The sequence below is a fragment of the Gavialis gangeticus genome, unplaced genomic scaffold (genome assembly GCF_001723915.1).
Source record: "Gavialis gangeticus isolate Ggan-Ray unplaced genomic scaffold, GavGan_comp1, whole genome shotgun sequence".
NCBI lineage: Eukaryota > Metazoa > Chordata > Crocodylia > Gavialidae > Gavialis > Gavialis gangeticus.
This window is the reverse complement of record NW_017729027.1, coordinates 17399531-17417086: the sequence shown is the minus strand read 5'-3', so window position 1 is coordinate 17417086 and position 17556 is coordinate 17399531. Positions and strand designations below refer to the sequence as shown.

Genomic DNA, 17556 nt, shown 5'->3' with positions numbered 1-17556 from the left:
CCTCCCATCCCTGCCCAGCCCCCCGCCAGCCCCCCAGACCCTGCCCAGCCAGGTCCTGCCATCCTTGGGGTCCCTCTGCCACCCAGAGCCCCAGCGGCATTCCCCTGCTGCCTTCAGCCTCCTGCTTCTTCCCCTGTTTGTCTCCAGCATCCAGAGAGCAGGGGACAGCAGGGGAATGCTTCTGTGGCTGTCTCCAGCCCCCTGCTCATTTCCCTGATGTCTCCACCCTCCCGAGGAGAGTTTCTTTCCAAAGTGGAAAGGATAGAGAAGAGTACCACAAAGCATCATTTGAGGGTGGGACAAAAAGCCTTTTTAACTCCTGAAGAGATTAATTTGTTTAGTTAATCAAAAGAAAATCAATAGATAGCTTTATTACTGTGTACAAATAGGCTCACTGGGAGAGAATACTAGGTACCAAAGAGTTCTTGAACCTAATAGAGAAAGACATGTCAAGACCCAATAGCTGGAAGTTCAAGTAAAAAATGAAGTATACATTTTTAAAAGTGATGGCAATTAACAACTGCCTAAATAGTTCGTCTTCTGTCTTATGAAGTCTTTAAATCAAGACTGGATGTCTTTCTAGAAAATTTACTTTAGTCAAATACAAGTTATAGAATGAAATACAGAAAAATCTGGATGAAATTCTGTGGCCTAGGTTGTAGGATGTTACTCTCAATGATATACAAAAATATGTCTAATCCACTGTCTTTTATTGTAGTGCTGTCTGTTCTGAGAGTCTCCTTTAAAAGAAGTGAAATAGTATTCGTGATCAATACATACATGTTTTTTGGAGTTAGTAGCTGACCAGAACACCTTTTCTTAGGCAACAGGACTTTTGTTTCATTCTAGGTAGCTTGGTAACGAATAGCATTGATGATCTGGCAGCAGGGTCTTCATGGTAGGCTATATAAGCCTTATTTGTCCCCCAGGGTTCACTGGGACACAAGGATATTCACTGTCTGCTACCTGAACTAGCTAGATTAAAACTAATTTGGGCATGGTTGCGCATAGTACATTGACACCAGCAATTGCAATGTGGATACAACCTGCTTATCAGTGACAGGTACCGGGCAAAAAATACTGCTAATAACCAGGGATCTTGGTTATCTCTGATTTTTAAAAATCCCCAATTTTTGGATTTAAAAAAGTAATGCAAATTTTTTCTGTGATTAAAATCAAATACCACTATTATATAGATTTTTTTCCATGATTAAAATGAAACAATGAAGCTCCTGGGGTCAAGTAACCCTGAACTGCTGGCCAGGGCAGGTTTTTGTACTGCTGGGAACAGCACAGGTGCTGGCCCTGGCCACAGATCCGGGAGGAGCCAGGCAGGGTTATTTTGCCCCGAGTGGCACAATTTGCTCTACAACTTCACAATGTGTGACTGCCTCCCTTATAGCAAGTCTGGCCTTCCATCCATGGAGGACAGAGCCATCCATGCTCTGTCCTCAGTGATGGGAGCAATTTAATGCACCGCTTACTGTCTACAAAGACCTTACTAGCTAACATCCAATTACCTCAAAAGCTACCTTTCTCCCTTTGCCCAGTGATGACCCATGCATTAAATAGTATATTTAATGGGTGAAGAGTGAAGTCTGATGGGGCTTGAGACAGGATGTTGTCTGACATAGACGTTTTCCTTGTGAATTCACTTCTGCCAGAAAAATGTTTAAGCCTGATTTTGTCCACATTTGGAACATTATGTAAAATAGATTCCCTTTGTCCAAGGTTTCCACTAATAGCAGGCTCTGGAATCCCTGGCATCTAGCCTCTTGTTGTCCATCTTTATCCTCTAAAGTTCAGTTTGCTTTCTTCTGGATGTGAGACATTAAGTTGTTGTGTTTGGAGTTAATATAACCCACTGTATGCATAATTAATTTTTATCATAGAGTAAAATTAATTCCACCTACAAAAATCTTGACTATTCAGACTATATATAGAAGTGCAGGAAAGTGAAATCCTCTTACCAAACCTATGCCAGGATGAAGAGCTGTCACACAGCTCCCCTCATGCCACTTTTCCATCTGTTTTTCTCTGTCCATGGACTGGAATTTGACAACTAGAAACCTTGGTGCTGGTACCCTTGGGTACTAGTGTCTCTTGAGATTCTCAAGTTCGTATCTGTGGCCCTTCCTCTGGTCTGTTCCATAGCTCCAAAGTGAGTTTCCATGCCAGCAAAGCCATTTTGTTGGCATGGTGGAGACCCCCACAGGCCCTTTTCCGGATTCAGATTATGTGGAAGGTTGGCACAAGGCATTCCTCACTAGGGGTGAATTTCCCCCAACATATGTAATGTTGGTTGTTTATGTGATTTCTATGACTTATCTCTGGTTACTGATACTAAACAATGCATTTTTCATTGTGCACTTCACAGTGCAAGTCTGTTACTCGCACTCCATAGCCAAAATACTACAATCTTGTGGGTTGTTCTACCTTCAGGACATGTTAATAAACTACATTAGACAGTGGAGCAACATCTGGGATACATACCGTATTCAAATGTGGCATGAGTTCAGTGAATGGTGATGGCAGCTGCTTTCTAGTGGCAGATACTTTTCACATGTATCAAACACTGCAATGGTCTGTATTTGTTCTACACAGGAGTGACTCCTGCCTTCACAAGATAGCTCTTTTGATACCTTGTATACCTTGTCTTTGATTACCCTTTCCAGGTGAAGGAGTTGCAAATAATGTTTCACAAATGCCATTCTTCTGAATGAGAGACAAGGATTTTTTTGCAGTGATATCCTTTATTGGACAGCTGCAGATTTGGGATAATGTTAGAGAAACTGCAAAATGTTTGAAAGCTTGTCTAACTTTATCCCAACTGTACAGTTGCTCGAATAAAAGATGAATGTATTTTTATTGCTTTTCATATAATTCCTGGATCACCACAGCTACAGCATCACTCTAATACTATCATATCCTTCTTGACTTACATTATCCTTGTGAATGACTGTGGCTAAAAACTTGTGCTAATTCTTTTGTTAATATAAGGAGGATATCTCACTTCAATCCTGAATGCTATGGCTTTTTACACTTTGCTTTGGGCTGAGTTACAGGAAGCCATAATGCAGGCCAGATTTAGGTAAATTATGACCTTTCTTTATGCAACTTTTGCAGTCAGGAAAGCTGTAGCCAGCCACTACTCTTGAATTGCTATATTTCTCTCAAGGTGTTATTTTACCCAACTAGCCTCATTGCATATTTTCACTACATGTCTACACCCTATGTGCCCGGAATTTTTTATGCTACAACAGTTGACACAGCCCTATTGTACAAATGGGTTTATAGGAAATGTAGCTTCCTTATGCATTTCCTTTGACATTTTTTATGTAAGAATTTATACTTGCTTTTGATCACAGGATTGTTTGCTCTTTGCCTTGTATTTTTTACATTTGCATACTTGGTTGTGAGAATTTACTGTTGGTTTGTGCGCTGTGTACCATTTAATGTGTTAACATTAAATCAAACAACTTTTATAAGCTAAAAATAACTGTATCTTCTTCATGATTCACTCAGTTTCCACTCACTTGCTTAGGATTTCAGATCCACTGCTAACTTCAGTTTTACTCAAACCTTATGTGGTAGAAATCTTCATAGCTACAAAGTTATTCATATCTACTTATTTAAGTAATGTTCTTTGCATATGTGTTCGAAAATAGAAACTTGTATTATACAAAAGAGAAAATGTGCTTGGAATTTCATACTTCTTGGGGAATGATTATTTAAAGGGAAAGTTCTTTTGCATTCTGGGTCTGATCATTAGCTTTTCTCACAGGTACTTCTGTTTAGTTACCCATGGTATTTATTCATTTCTTTTTAGATCACATTGACAACAATTGGTTATGGAGACAAAACTCCTCTTACTTGGCTTGGAAGGCTGCTTTCTGCAGGGTTTGCTCTACTAGGCATTTCTTTCTTTGCACTACCTGCTGTGAGTATCTTTACAAAAAAAGGCTGTAGAAACTTCAGCAGCTCCTAAGGCTGCCGTAATATAAGCTGCAGGAAGTTTCCGTCATAAAGGGTCATCATTTGACTATATAAAGCTCACTAAGTAATGTTAACACTTTTCTGGAGTGCCTTGTCTTTGAGTAAGGAAATCTGATCATCCAGTTGGATCATCTATATAAAACCCCTTTTCCTGTGATGTTAGCAGCCTGGAACAGTGTTATTATGACTTCAGTGTTTCTAAAACTGTACTGTTACTCACTTGTAAGCTAGTACTTCAGATATGGCCATCTATAATGTAACCACAGAGTTTAAACAGTACATTGTTCAGTGAAAAACAGAGTCGTGCTGTCAGTTTTAAAGCAGACTTCCCCACTGGTTTAAATGATTCTTTGTCAAAGTTAATAGTATGATATGGCACAAGTGGAATTCACTGAAATGCTTTGTTGTGGATTTTTTTGTTTGAGGTTTTTTGGCAAGATCAAATATGGAAAATATTCCAGGATTAGTTACTGCTGCATTGTGAAAGGCTGAAATTCCTTTCCTCTGCTGTGAATTGTGACTCACATACAAGCACCATGTTTCTTCCAGGGTGTTGAAATTATTGAGTTGATCTATTTTTTCAAATTAATTGCTATTGGAAGAGGTGGGACTTTAATAGTGGGTACCATAGCAGTGTTGAATATGTCAATTGACTGTGACAGAATGCATTAAATCAGGCAAAAGTTCATTCACTCAAATGCAACACTACAACTTTTGCTTTCTATTATTGCCTGATAAGAAATAAGAGCATATAGCGATTTACAAATATTAAACAGGATTTTAGGGAAATTATGTATCAGCAATACTGTAGAATCCAAGATTGGCAGAACCACAGTTATTTCCTATTTAAGGAGCAGAGGAATAATGCAGTATCTCAAGCACTATATTATAATATCTATTGACATTTTAACAGCAACTGTTGAATTTGAACCTATATCTTACACAATTAGCCATTACAGAAAATGTAGTCCTAGCAATGAGTAAGATGATAGACTTTCCTAATGGTATGTGAAAAATAATTAACTTGGAAATATTTTAAATCTCAGAAATGTTATTCCTTATGTTAGATCCTTGTGTCCATTTTTTTTCTTGAGCAGCTTTTGTGCTGAGTTTTGTGCTGCTGCAAAATATGTTAAAATATGTGGGCCTTTCCTGGATTTTCATTTTTTTTCCTTCAGCATAAGAGCCAAGGGGAATCATTTGGCCTTATCATGCAAAAGTATTCACCAGAATAAACATTTTGCTAGAGCTGAGGGAGCAACCTTCTGGCCTGTTCAGCTGAAGTCTGAATATTCTTAGCCTATTCTACAGGGCCCTTCTGTTAAAAGCCAGAAGAGGTGAAGATTTCATTATAAACTCTTTTCAGGCCATGTGGAAGAAATGTTACAGATTAATTTAAAATGAAAGCACTTGTTTTATACTGGATAATTATACCACGTTTTTTAATTTTATAAATTTAGATCAGCACAACAACTACAGGTTTGGAAGCTTGGGCCAGTAGTCATATCATCATTTCTGGTTAAGTTTGTCTGAGTGCTCATTTGAATTATACACCTGATTACTTGGTTACCTACATAGATAACGGGTTTAAAATCTCAGTGGGATATTGTAGCCCAAACCAAATAATGGTTTAGATGGGCAGTTCATAACACTGCAGATAACATCTCTTAAGCAGGAACGCTCCTGGCTTCCATCAAATGGGCATTTCCTATCTTTAGGTTAACCTTCTAATGTCATTGTAAACATGTTGTTTGAAACTAATCACACAAAACAATGCCCACTTACAAATGCTGGAGCTTTGTACCAATCTCACACAAACTTTGAAGCTGACATGCTAAAACTATTTTTTAATTACCTGTTTAATGATAAAAGCTGTTGTATTATACTCTAGGGCATTCTTGGCTCAGGGTTTGCATTAAAAGTACAGGAACAGCATCGTCAAAAGCATTTTGAGAAAAGAAGGAATCCAGCTGCCAGTTTAATTCAGGTAAATATCAAAATTGTGAGAAATAACTGTACCTGACTTTCAGAGTGTTTATTGGGTAATGCTATGAATGATATTATGAAACGCCTGCAGAAATACTGTTTACAGGTTGAATAGTGTCCTCAGGCACACTGTGTTCAGTAAATGCCATGCATTTGTGTAATTTTATAATCTGTATTTCATGCAGATTGCACACCTTGTATAACTAAGTTTGTAGTAAAATTATTTGGAAGAGAAAATAGATCACTAAATAACAGCAATGAGAGAAAGCATCTAGCTCTTGCCCACGTTCAATTATTTTTCACTACTAAGAGGCTAATAGCGCCCCAATGTACATTTTCTTAGACTGACATTGTCTGTCCAGAGAACTACAATCAATATTACCTCATTCAAACACTAAAAATGTGGACACTAATTGCTCAAGGTCTGAAATGATGAGCACCCTTTCAGCTACAGTATCAACAAGATAGTGCAGATCAATGCTGCAGAAGATATAAAAAGCTCATGAATAGATTTAGCATAGTATTTACTGCCTAAAACCTCAATTTTGTAGAATTTTCTTAACTTGCAATCATAGGTGATTTTTCCTTGTTGAAGGATATCTTGTCCAGCTTTTAGTGTATGAAAAAGGTATTTAATCAGTTTCCCATCTATTTATTGTATTGGATTCCTTAGACTGAAATGCACCTGAAGTGAAGTGGAAACAGAGAAGCAGTTATATGCTGTTGTTCCACAGTGAACTCAAGGTAGATGACAGAGATGACTCTGAAATATTCAAGTAGTTAAGAAAATTGTTAGTATATTTTTAGTTTACATTATTAACATTTTGTAATTCCTCTTATACCTACCATAGGACAAGTTAAACTATACAAGAGTGTTTCTGATGTCTGATTTTCATTCTTTGATAAGATTACAAGTTGGGTTGGTATAGGTAATTGTGTAGGCATAATATATTGACTTTGTATGAAGTTTGACACAGTACTGCATGGCATTCTGATTAAAATATTAATATTATACAGGCTAAGTGGCTTCAGACTAGTTAACTCATCTTAGAATATATTGCTAATGGGAATTCATTACTGAATGCAGGTATTTCTACTACTGTTCTACAGTAGGCCTGATGTCGTTCAACTTTTCCATTATTGATCTAGAAATAGATGTAAAATTAGCATAAAATAGGTGTTAAATAGTTGATAAAATTTGAAGATGATGCAAAGATTGGTGAGACGGTAAATAATGAGGAGGACACAGAAGTCCTATAGAGTGGCCTGTGTCACTTGTCATACTGGAAGCATTGAAACAAAATGACTTTCAATATAGCCAAATGCAAAGTTATACACTGAGGAACAATCCCAGACAATGTCTACAGAAGAGAGGTACTGCACCCTGGAAATTAGTAATTTTAAAAAGGATTGGGGGAGTTCATAGTGAACAAGCCACCCAATTAAAATCCTAGAATCATTTTAATGGAAACAAAGGCTAATTCTGTCCTTGGATGCATGACCAAGAGAGTAGTTAATGGGAGAGAGTGGCTTTGCTAAGGCTGATGTTGGAATACTGCATATTTTTCTAGTGTTCATATGTTAAAACAGTGTGTTGAAGAACTGAAGAAAGTACAGGAGTAGAGAAGTCCTTCAAGCTAGAGATGCGGGATAAATGTATACTGCAGACAGCAGTGTAGAATAAGAAACTGCAATTAGTACTCAGAGTAGTCTTGCCATGGCAAAAAAGAGCTCCGCACAGGTAAATTAGTTCACGCAGTCTATACTGTAGAGTTATGTTGGTTTAGCTTATTGAAAAAATTAGATGTGTAAATGAGTACAGTGTCTAAGTAAAAGGCAGGGCAGAGTAGAACCTTGAAGACTAACTTGTTCAGATAGTCATCACCTTTCATAGGTAGCTTTGCAAGGAAAAGACAGTGAAAAGTAAAGGGCTGTAATCTGGCAGAGAAGGCCATAGCAAGGATAAGTGGCTAGAAAGTGAAACCAGGGAAATTCAAATGAAAAATTAGGCAGATTTGAAAAAAAAAAAATTATGTTAATTTACCACTGGCACAAACTGTAAAGGGAAGCGGTAATTCTTTTTATTCTCTGAGTCTTTATATCAAGCCTGCTTGCTTATCTAATTTGCCAGACATGACTTACTGGGCTCAGCTGAGGGTTAGGAAAGTGACATTTATAGAGGTGCTCTGGGCAGTGGGGGGAAGAGGTGGAATGCTTTAATTAGCAAGCTGCACTAATTAAAAGCACCTGAGTGTCACATGTATCAGCATCCCCGCACTGAAAAAATGGTGGTGGGGCACTTTGAACTAAAGCTCATTCGACAAGCTTTAGTTTGAAGTGCCCTGCTGCCATTTTTCAGCACAGAGACGCTGGTACACAATCCTGGGGGCTGCTGGAGCATGTTAATTTCTGCACTCCAGCAGACTCAATTAATCGAGTCTCCTCCAATATGCTGGACTTACACCATGTCGGAGCAGTCTCCCTGCATGTGTGAGTGACCTAAATAGCCTGCAGTACACAGGATTCCATACTTGAGGATCTAACTGTCCTTTCTAACCTGAAACACTTATAGCAGGCAAGATTCAGAATCTGGTTCAGAGTCTGTAAGCTGTCACCTTGCTCTGCCTTCTGCCTCACTTCATACTAACATGGCTAACTATCTGTCTCTAGCCTTAAACCAGTGATTCTCAACCTACGTGGCATGCGAGTCTTTTAAGACTGTCATGCGATCTTTGAGGGGGGTTCGTTGTAGCCATGTTGATCTAAGGACATAGGCAAACAAGGTTCTTCAGGTAAATCTGGTATCTTTTAATAGACCAACTAAATAGTTGGGAAAATTTTCTTTGCAAACTTTTCGGTACCCTTCAGGCAGAGGGAGAGTCATGCAATCTTAGCATTTGGTTCACAAGAGAAATCCAAGAGGAGAACCCATAGTGTCAAAAAAAGTCTGACCTGTTGTGGTCTGAGTCTTTTGCAACTTAAGAATTTCTTCACCAATTGTCCATAGTCAAAAACCCAGTGAAAGCTAGAAGCTGCCATTTTTAAGAGAAGCCTTGAATTTAATAAGGGATATCTTGCATCTGAACAGGTTGAGAACCACTGCCTTAAGCTTTGTGACTCTATGAATAGGTTGGTGGTAAAGATGCTAAAAAGATATTTTTTAAATATTTTTATTTTTTCAGACATTGATCAGCAGTCATAAAATGCACCTGTTTGCAGCTGAATAGCTATAACATCTATTTTAAGTTTAGAATCCCTAATTTTAAAAACATGATGGCAATGAAATTAGTATAGAACAATGCCATATTCAGATTCTCCACTCTCGTGCCCTTGAAGTAGCAATTTTCACATGTTAAAGTGGGTGCAAAATGCTACCAAATGAGAATAGTAGCATTTTATACCTCCTTTGCATTTTCTTCACACAACTATAAATCATTATATAAAGTTCAGGGAAGAGGAGAATCAGAATCAAGATTTCTATTCTTTTACTCCAGTTGGTGCTAATAATATTTAAGCAGAAGGCACTGAAAGAAGTCAGTGTAGTTATGTGGCTTTATACTTGCAGAGGACTTGGCTCATGAAAGTACAATAAAGCATGACTATAAGTATTAGAAACAAGGGAAAGAAATCTGGGAAACTTTTTAACATTACAGGTGAGCTCCTTTGCTTGTGTTAGTTGGTATAGCTAAAGCAGTTCCAGATCAGCTATACCACTTTAGTCTAACTGAGGTCCTGGCTCACCGTTGTCTCACCATTTTTATCAGTTATAGATCTGAGAGTTATAAATCTAACTCTTTGTTTCAGAGTTTTAAATGTTCAATAATGTTCCATTACTGGAGAATATTTTACCTGGATTCTAAATCCTTTTGTTTGTTTTCATTATCATTTACACAATATAACATCTTCTTTATCTCATTATGCAGCTGTATGTGGGTGTCCCCCTAGGACTTTCACAAATAAATCAATACATTGCCTGCTCTGCATCTTCTGACTGTTTTGTGATATTTCCCCCAAAACTTCTTATGCATATTTTACTATGTTTTGATAAAGAATGTAGGTTTCACTAGATTTTGACTGGTAGCAATATGTGGTAGCCATATGTGGTAGCCAGCCACAGGTAATGCTCCTGGTTTGAACAAAAGTCCAGACTTTCCAACATGATTGTGGTGGCACGTTCATTTCATATTGTTGGTTCCTTTGTGCTTTTCTATTGTTTCCTCATACCAGGCTGCTTGGCGGTTTTATTCTACTGATGCCAGCCGAACAAACCTGACAGCCACCTGGCGATATTATGAAAGTATTCTTCCACCCCTCAGGCATGTATCAGTGCTATGAATGATAAAAAGTAGCCATGACTTGTATTGGTTTACTAATCTGCTTTTCAATTTTTGTTTCATCCCCTGCTCCCTCTTGCCTTGTTTTTCTTTTTTATCATATATCCTGCACGTAGTGTGTATGGCGTAGTTATGCGGCTGATGAGAAATCGGTTTCCATTGCTACCTGGAAGCCTCATTTGAAGGCCTTGCATACCTGCAGCCCTACAAAGTAGGTACAATTATGGCAGCTGGTGCTGTACTTGATGTCTGTTCAAGCTTTTAGAAAATTAGTATTTCTGTTTGGTTTGTCTTGTTCTGTCTCTCTCAAAATCCTTTTCTTCAGAGTCTCAGCTAACAAATCGTAACAGTATAAATCAGGCTCTCTATAAAGTGTGACAAATATAATCAATTTCCATTAGTCTATGAGATATTACCAAACTAAAACATTAGAAGCACTTTCTTCTAAAACATCATATATCAAGGTTAATACATATTTATAGGTATCCATTCTCTACACCAGCTAAGTTTTAGTCATAATCAATGCATATTAGTAAACACAGACTCAATTTCCAAGTCATTCTAATTCCTCTTATTTACTGTAGGTAAATCTATGTTATTTTTTATAACAGAGTTATGGCAGTTCAGATATGTTGGCTTCCTTAGAAAGTCCTTTCAGCACAGTTCACACCAAAGGCACTTATTAACTAAGCAGAAAACTGCTGCTTTCCACCTCAAAAATAGGAGTTCCGGGCCAGATCCTTATCTAAATGGGTATTATTATCCAGCTAAAGTCAGTGGAGCTCTACCAACTTATACCAGCTGAGGATTTGGGTCACAGAATTTTTGGGAATCCCAGAGCATCTGAAAGTTCAAGTAGTTATTTATCCCACTGTGAAAATTGTGTCTTTGTATAGCTACAGTAAATTATCTGAATTTATTTGTGAGGAGAGGTTTGAGTGTCACTTTGTTATCCTTATTATCAATCAAAATGAGCATAGCAAATATGTATTTAATGCAGAGACTCTTCTTTGTTTTTCTCAGTAGGATGGTTCTAGGTTGCCATCATGACTTTCCATATGAGACTTCCATATGTTGCAGAGAACTTCATGATATTCTACTTCTGTAGACCTATAGGGAAAAAGATCATAATCATAATTTTAGGTATAGTGCAGAGTTTTCTTTGGTAAAATGTATATCCTTAGATATACAGAGACATAATCAATGGAGGACAACCTTGTACTCTAATTTCAGAATTTGGCCAGTTTAGAATAGGCTGATGTCACAACAAAGGTGAGAATTTGCAGTGTTTAACTGGAAAAGCACCAGCTATGATTTTTCAGTTGTTCTTAAAAATTTAACAGAAGGCAGTAGGCCAATGGTCTTCAATGTGGGGCAAGAATCTAGCAATGAAGGATATTAAGTACAGTTTGGAAAAGGCTATGATAGCAGTCTTGCATAAAAACTGTGAGGGTGGTATTTTTGTTATGGCCAGTGCACATGTGCTCAAAGGAAATCATCTGCCAGATATATTAGCCAAAAAAAATTAGCTGGCTCCAGAAAGCTGCTCTGCAGATTTCAGAGTTGACAAGAACAAAGCCATAAGTGATCCATTACCACAAGTATTCATCCTAAATGCTTCAGACTCAAAGTAGCTTTTAGATAAAAAGGCATCACACAGTCCAGAAATATTGATTTTAATAAATGTGAAATATTGTTTAAGACAAATATTCAGATATAGAGCAACATTTACATAAAGGAATGAATATGAAGCTCTATAAATAATGAAGCTATAACCCATCAAAAGGAGTTGAAATTAAAGATGTGGCCCAGAAAAAACAATGCATCCAAGCATTATTTTAAATATATCTATTGCTGCGATATCCCAATCCTAATTAAATCAAACCTGTTTCATTACCGCAGATGACTTTGTCTAATAAAAGTCTACAACTTTCTGTTATATATGTCAGCAATGCATTTTGCCTAAGTAAGTGCTTTGCCAGTTCAGTCTGCAGTGGTATGTACTACGCATGTTGTGCATGTGTTAAAATGACTGAGATGTTTTCAGAAGTCCTGTAGAGATGAGTTTGCTTGAATGTTTTTGTGCTTGCATTGTAAAGTGTGTATTACATATTAATTTAATTAACACATCCATTTACAGTTTAGCATTTATCTAACACTATCTGTGTTCTACATACATACCATACACATACATATACATACTATATATATATAATATGATTACTATCTGCATAACAAATATCTTTTTTTCCCTCCTATCTCTTGACACCTGAAGGAAAGAACAAGGAGAAGCTTCAAGCAGGTTTGTAGTTTTTTTATCTGCTTTATATCATAAAATATCAGACAATATTTGATGTCTTTAGGTACAGTAGATTCAAAGTAGGCTAAAATTGTTGAAAAATAATTTATGGTATGTGAACTTTATTAAATATTGTCAGAAATCAAACTTTTATTTGGCCTGTACTGGCAAGGTAACAGAGTGGAAACATGCATCTTCTCAGTTGTAGGGGATTACTAATTGTTTTAACCAAAAGATGCATTTATGCTAAATGTTAGTTCCCAGTAATGAGTTAGGCCTTCTTCACAGAGTTCTTGCAAAGTTTAGAGTCCATTCATGACCACAGGAACAAGTTCCTGCAAGGTAAGCTAGGGTATGAATGGTAGCAGCCAGAGATAAGAGCATCTACATGGACAGTTACTGCAGTCACTGACACTGTAAGTTCACCCCTAAGCTTACTCATGGCTTACTCATGTTACTCTGTCCATCCCCCAAACCAGTAGTTCTCAACTAGGGTACCATCAGACCCTTTCAAGAGTGCTGTGGCACAGGTGCCTCTGCCACTGCCACCAGGTGGACCTGCCCCATGTGCCTCGAGCAGCCAAATTACAAAACAGCTGCGGCAAGAGCAGGCGTTCCTCCCTTCATTAAGTTTATCTGATAAACCTAATCAATAGTTGAAGGTTTGGTAAGTCTGATGCAGGCAAAAGCACCTACTCTTGCTTTAGCCCTTTCCATTTCAGCCCCACGTGCTCCTCCTGGAAACAGGGCCATGCAAGGCTGTCCTACCAGGTGGTGGCAGCAGTCAGTCCAGCAGCCTCCAGAAACAGGCTAAACCTAATGTAGGCAGCCTAATGCAAAGAGGAGCACCACTCCTGCCTCCAATGCTTCCTGATCTGTCTCCACACAAGGCAGGTAATGCAGTTCCACCTGGCTCCAGTGCCCCAGTTGAGAACCACTGAGGTAAACTGAAGCAGTACAATAGCAGTTCTCAACTGGGATGATGCTAAATTCAGATAAGTTATGGAGGAGCACCCGGCAGTTAAAAGGATTAAGAACCACTGCCCCAATTTGCTGTGATGTTACATTGCACAAAACTGTAAAATGTGATAAAAATCTGTTCAATTGCTGTTCATACTTCCCTCTCCTTTCACAACCGTATTCAAAAACTGGTTTCAAGTTTTTCAAAGAAAAAAGGGCAGTGATTCTTATATCTTCATACTGTCGTCTCAAAATGTATGGTTTGTACAAGAAAAGGGCAGTTATTTGCACCTCAATATCTGAGCATTTACACACAATAATATTTGCCGTTAGTAGAAGCTACAAAAATAAGTCATTGACTATCAAGATTTCATGAAATAATCCATGATAAGCAATAACGCTTCATGTTTTCAAAGTATAAATTTAACTACATACCTGTCATTAATTTTCACAGAATTGTTGTCATTATTAATGGAAGATGCTTGGCCAAATCCCCTTTAAAAATGTCAGTCAATATTTACTGTTACTTCTTTGTATGGTAAGGGGTATGCAGTTTTTGCAGTAGTATTAAAATCTTTTCAACAATTCTTTTCATCTAGCACATTAAATATCAGTGTTTCTGGGTCAAGATGACTAACATATACTTTATTAAAAAATACAACTGAACAGTTTTAAAGATTATTGATCATGTTTAATTTTTAACTGAAATCTTGGGCTTTCATATAAATCTGAAGACCACTCAGTGCCTTTTTATTATGAAATACTGTATTTTTGTCAGTGGTTGCTTATAGCCCTTCTGATGTCATATTGCTGTATGTTTACATCAGTTAAAATTGTTTGTAGTGTATGTGGTCTTATGCATTAAATATGCAATGCACTTTCTAGAGTTAATTATCTTCTAGTCCTAAACTTTTCTTCTTATTGCAATGCTGAGTAACTTGCATGTGATGCTATGTGAACTAAGTAAGCTGCTTCTTTCTTCATTCTTTAAAACACAATGCATTTGTCTTAGCAGTGCATCAGATTGCTTTGTGAACATGCACTTGTTCTTTACTCTGGTTTTTTAAAGCAGATGAGAAAATGTTTATTAGTTTAGCTGAAACTTAATTTAATTTTTCTGTTTTTCCCAATAAAAAAAGAATTTTGGATTTACTGTAGAAATTTTTTCATTCATTTTCTTCTGTTCAGACCCAAAGCCTTTCAAATGTCATGGTGTATTTGGATAATGCCACTGAGATTTTGGTCTGTATTTTAATATTAATTTTAATATAGAAGCACAACAGGTTATATTTTAATTCAAAATATTGTATGTAAGTGCTGTTTTGTTTAATCATTTATAACTTTAATGGTAGGGCATTTTGTTGTATTATCAATGCTGTAACATAGATTAATCTGTAACTTAGTCTTTTAGATAATTTAAAATCTGAATTTCCATATACTGTACAATTTCTGTACAGTACTGTACAGTTATGCCTCAAGGGTTAAATTCATTGTCTAGTGTAGGATCAGTACAAGGTGGTGCATAACATAAGTAAGCTTCACTTGTATCCTATATGGAAAGCTTATGGAAGCTTAGATGTGCATAGGTCTTGTGCTGGCTTTCTACAGTGGAGTGAATTGAACCTGGTTACAGTAAGTTTTTATTAAAAGTAGTAAATAGTGGGACTCATACTGCATTTCTTATTCTGGCAAAACTCTTCATTGCAGTCTATGGAAGTTTTGCTTCCACAGGTGGTCAGGGAGAGAAAAAGAATTATAATCCACTGTTCCACATCACTCTTTCCAATATATTGTATACAAATATTGTATAGTAGTTGTTCCTCAGAGAAGATTAAATTTAACTATTTCCGTATTTATTTATTTGTTTGTTTGTTTGTTTGTTTTTTGCATGTGCCATTGTGAAAAAAAAAGAATTGCCAGTGATCTGGAACTTAACTTGGCTTGTATGGAAAACGTAACCCCTTTCCAAGTAGTAGAATAATTAGTAATATGATCCTCTATTTCCCCTCACTCCTAGTAAGCTTTGTAGTAATAAACAGAAGCTCTTCAGGATGTACACCTCTCGGAAACATAGGTATCCAGCATCCTGTCTATTCACATGATATTTGAGAATGCCAACTAACATCAGGTGCATGATCTATTTACTTCCCCTTCGTAGTGCTTCACAGTTTTTATACTTCTCCTAGGAACCTTTCTTGATTTTTTTTTTTTAAAGTGCTTGTACTTCTCCTTGTTGCTTGTTGCCTGCAATGATATATTAGTACAATGGGAATAAGGTGTTGTGCACTATAGTTTTCTATAACACCCCCCTCCAAATCCATGCAATTGAATAACTGCACTGTGCAGCACGCGTTGGCTGGCTGAAGCCTATTTGCCCCTTTCTGCCTGAGACTTAAACTTTTGGAATGCTTGATCCTATAAAGAGCTGAAGTAATTTTTGATTATTTGAGTAGCTGCATTTCTCTAAGTTCAAGAGGATTATTGCAACAGTAGTAGTCGTGTTCTAATGTCAAATAGTTGTTAATTAGTGGGGAATACTATCAAATGTTAGGCCACTTCAGTAACTCAGACTTATGAATCCCCTTGGACACAGCTTGTGGAGCCTGCCTGAATCAGTCCATTAGACCCTAATACAGAGGACTGCATGCTAGAACAATGGCCTTCTTCAGCTGGACTCCATTGACCTTTTTGTCTCTTACCAAAAATGGTAATTCTGCCTTTGGATCCCTGGGGAACAACCCCCGTGTTATGCCAAAAACTTGCTCCAACTCTTGCAAGTATATTTTAATCACTTCAAAAGTCTCTAAAACTGTGCTGAAAATATAAAGTGAGCAGAAAATAGGTTCTACCAGTCTAGAAACTATTTTGATATAATACACTATTTCTTAAACTGTACACAAAAAGGTTAATCTCAATTTTTTTCCCTGCAAGTCTACATTGACGTGTAAAACAAAATCACATCCCTGTGAGTCTTGCTTAAACTCATTAAAAGCATGAGGTATGACATCCTTATTCTTGGGTTCATGCTCCTAGCATTAGACTGGTGGAGAAGCCTTAAAGTTCTAACTTCTAGGGCTAGATTGTCAGTTGCATTTGTGCAATTTATCTTGATTTCAGTAGAAGTTGTGGATACCCTTCTGTTTGTGTACACCAGTCCTAAAGTAATTTGGTCCAGCAGGAAATGCTACTTGCTACCTTAGCAAATGAAGCTACAGTGACCTCTAGTGTCTCTAACCATTAGTTTGTTCATAAGCAAATGACAGAAATAGACACTTTAGAAAGAGGAAAACAAAACCCTTTACTATCAGGGGAAGTGAATGGTTCATGCATATGTGGACAAGAGAAGTGAGTGATGATACTTTACACAACTGATGCCTTCAGAGGACAAAAAGCAGAGAGGGGTCATTTTCTTTTTTCCTAAAGATTCCAGATGTAACCTATCCCCACTCATATAAAGATTTAAAAGCTCTAGCACTATCTCTGTGAAAAAACACCGGACACTGCAACAGGCCAGAAAATGTCACAGTAGGTCCAAAGAGATTGCCACTAGCAAAGACAATGAGGAAAAAAATATGTAAATGAGAGGACTAAAATATTAAGCTTATAAGATTAAAAAGAAAAACAAAAACAAAAACATCTCCTAAAGAGAATGATATATACAGATGGAGGGGGGAGGTCAATATGACTCATTCATATTCTCGTTGCATGCCTCTGATTAAGGAAAATGTGCATTTAGAAGTTTACTTGAGCTTCTCTGAATTAGTGTCTTAAGGCTTTTACCTTTTTAACAACATTTATATTGGATTTTCAAGAACCCTTGAAGGGAGGTTACAGAGCCTAGAACCTGACATCTCACAGTACCATGCAGATCATAATCTATCCTGTCCAGTTTTATGATGTCATGTTATAATATACATCAATGGGGTAGCTTCATTAAAGGCACTTCAGTCATGATATATTACAAAGAGATGGGAGAAAAGA

General features: G+C 37.2%; 1 protein-coding gene across 1 annotated transcript in view; it reads left to right on the top strand.

Annotated features, from left to right (window-relative positions):
* The window catches only part of KCNQ5 (potassium voltage-gated channel subfamily Q member 5), an 849165-nt gene that overhangs the window by 739086 nt on the left and 92523 nt on the right, over positions 1 to 17556 (top strand). The window contains exons 6-9 of the mRNA XM_019520474.1: positions 3830 to 3940; positions 5888 to 5983; positions 10433 to 10527; positions 12592 to 12618. Coding sequence (XP_019376019.1) covers positions 3830 to 3940; positions 5888 to 5983; positions 10433 to 10527; positions 12592 to 12618 — 329 coding nt within the window. The remainder of the gene's footprint in view (positions 1 to 3829; positions 3941 to 5887; positions 5984 to 10432; positions 10528 to 12591; positions 12619 to 17556) is intronic.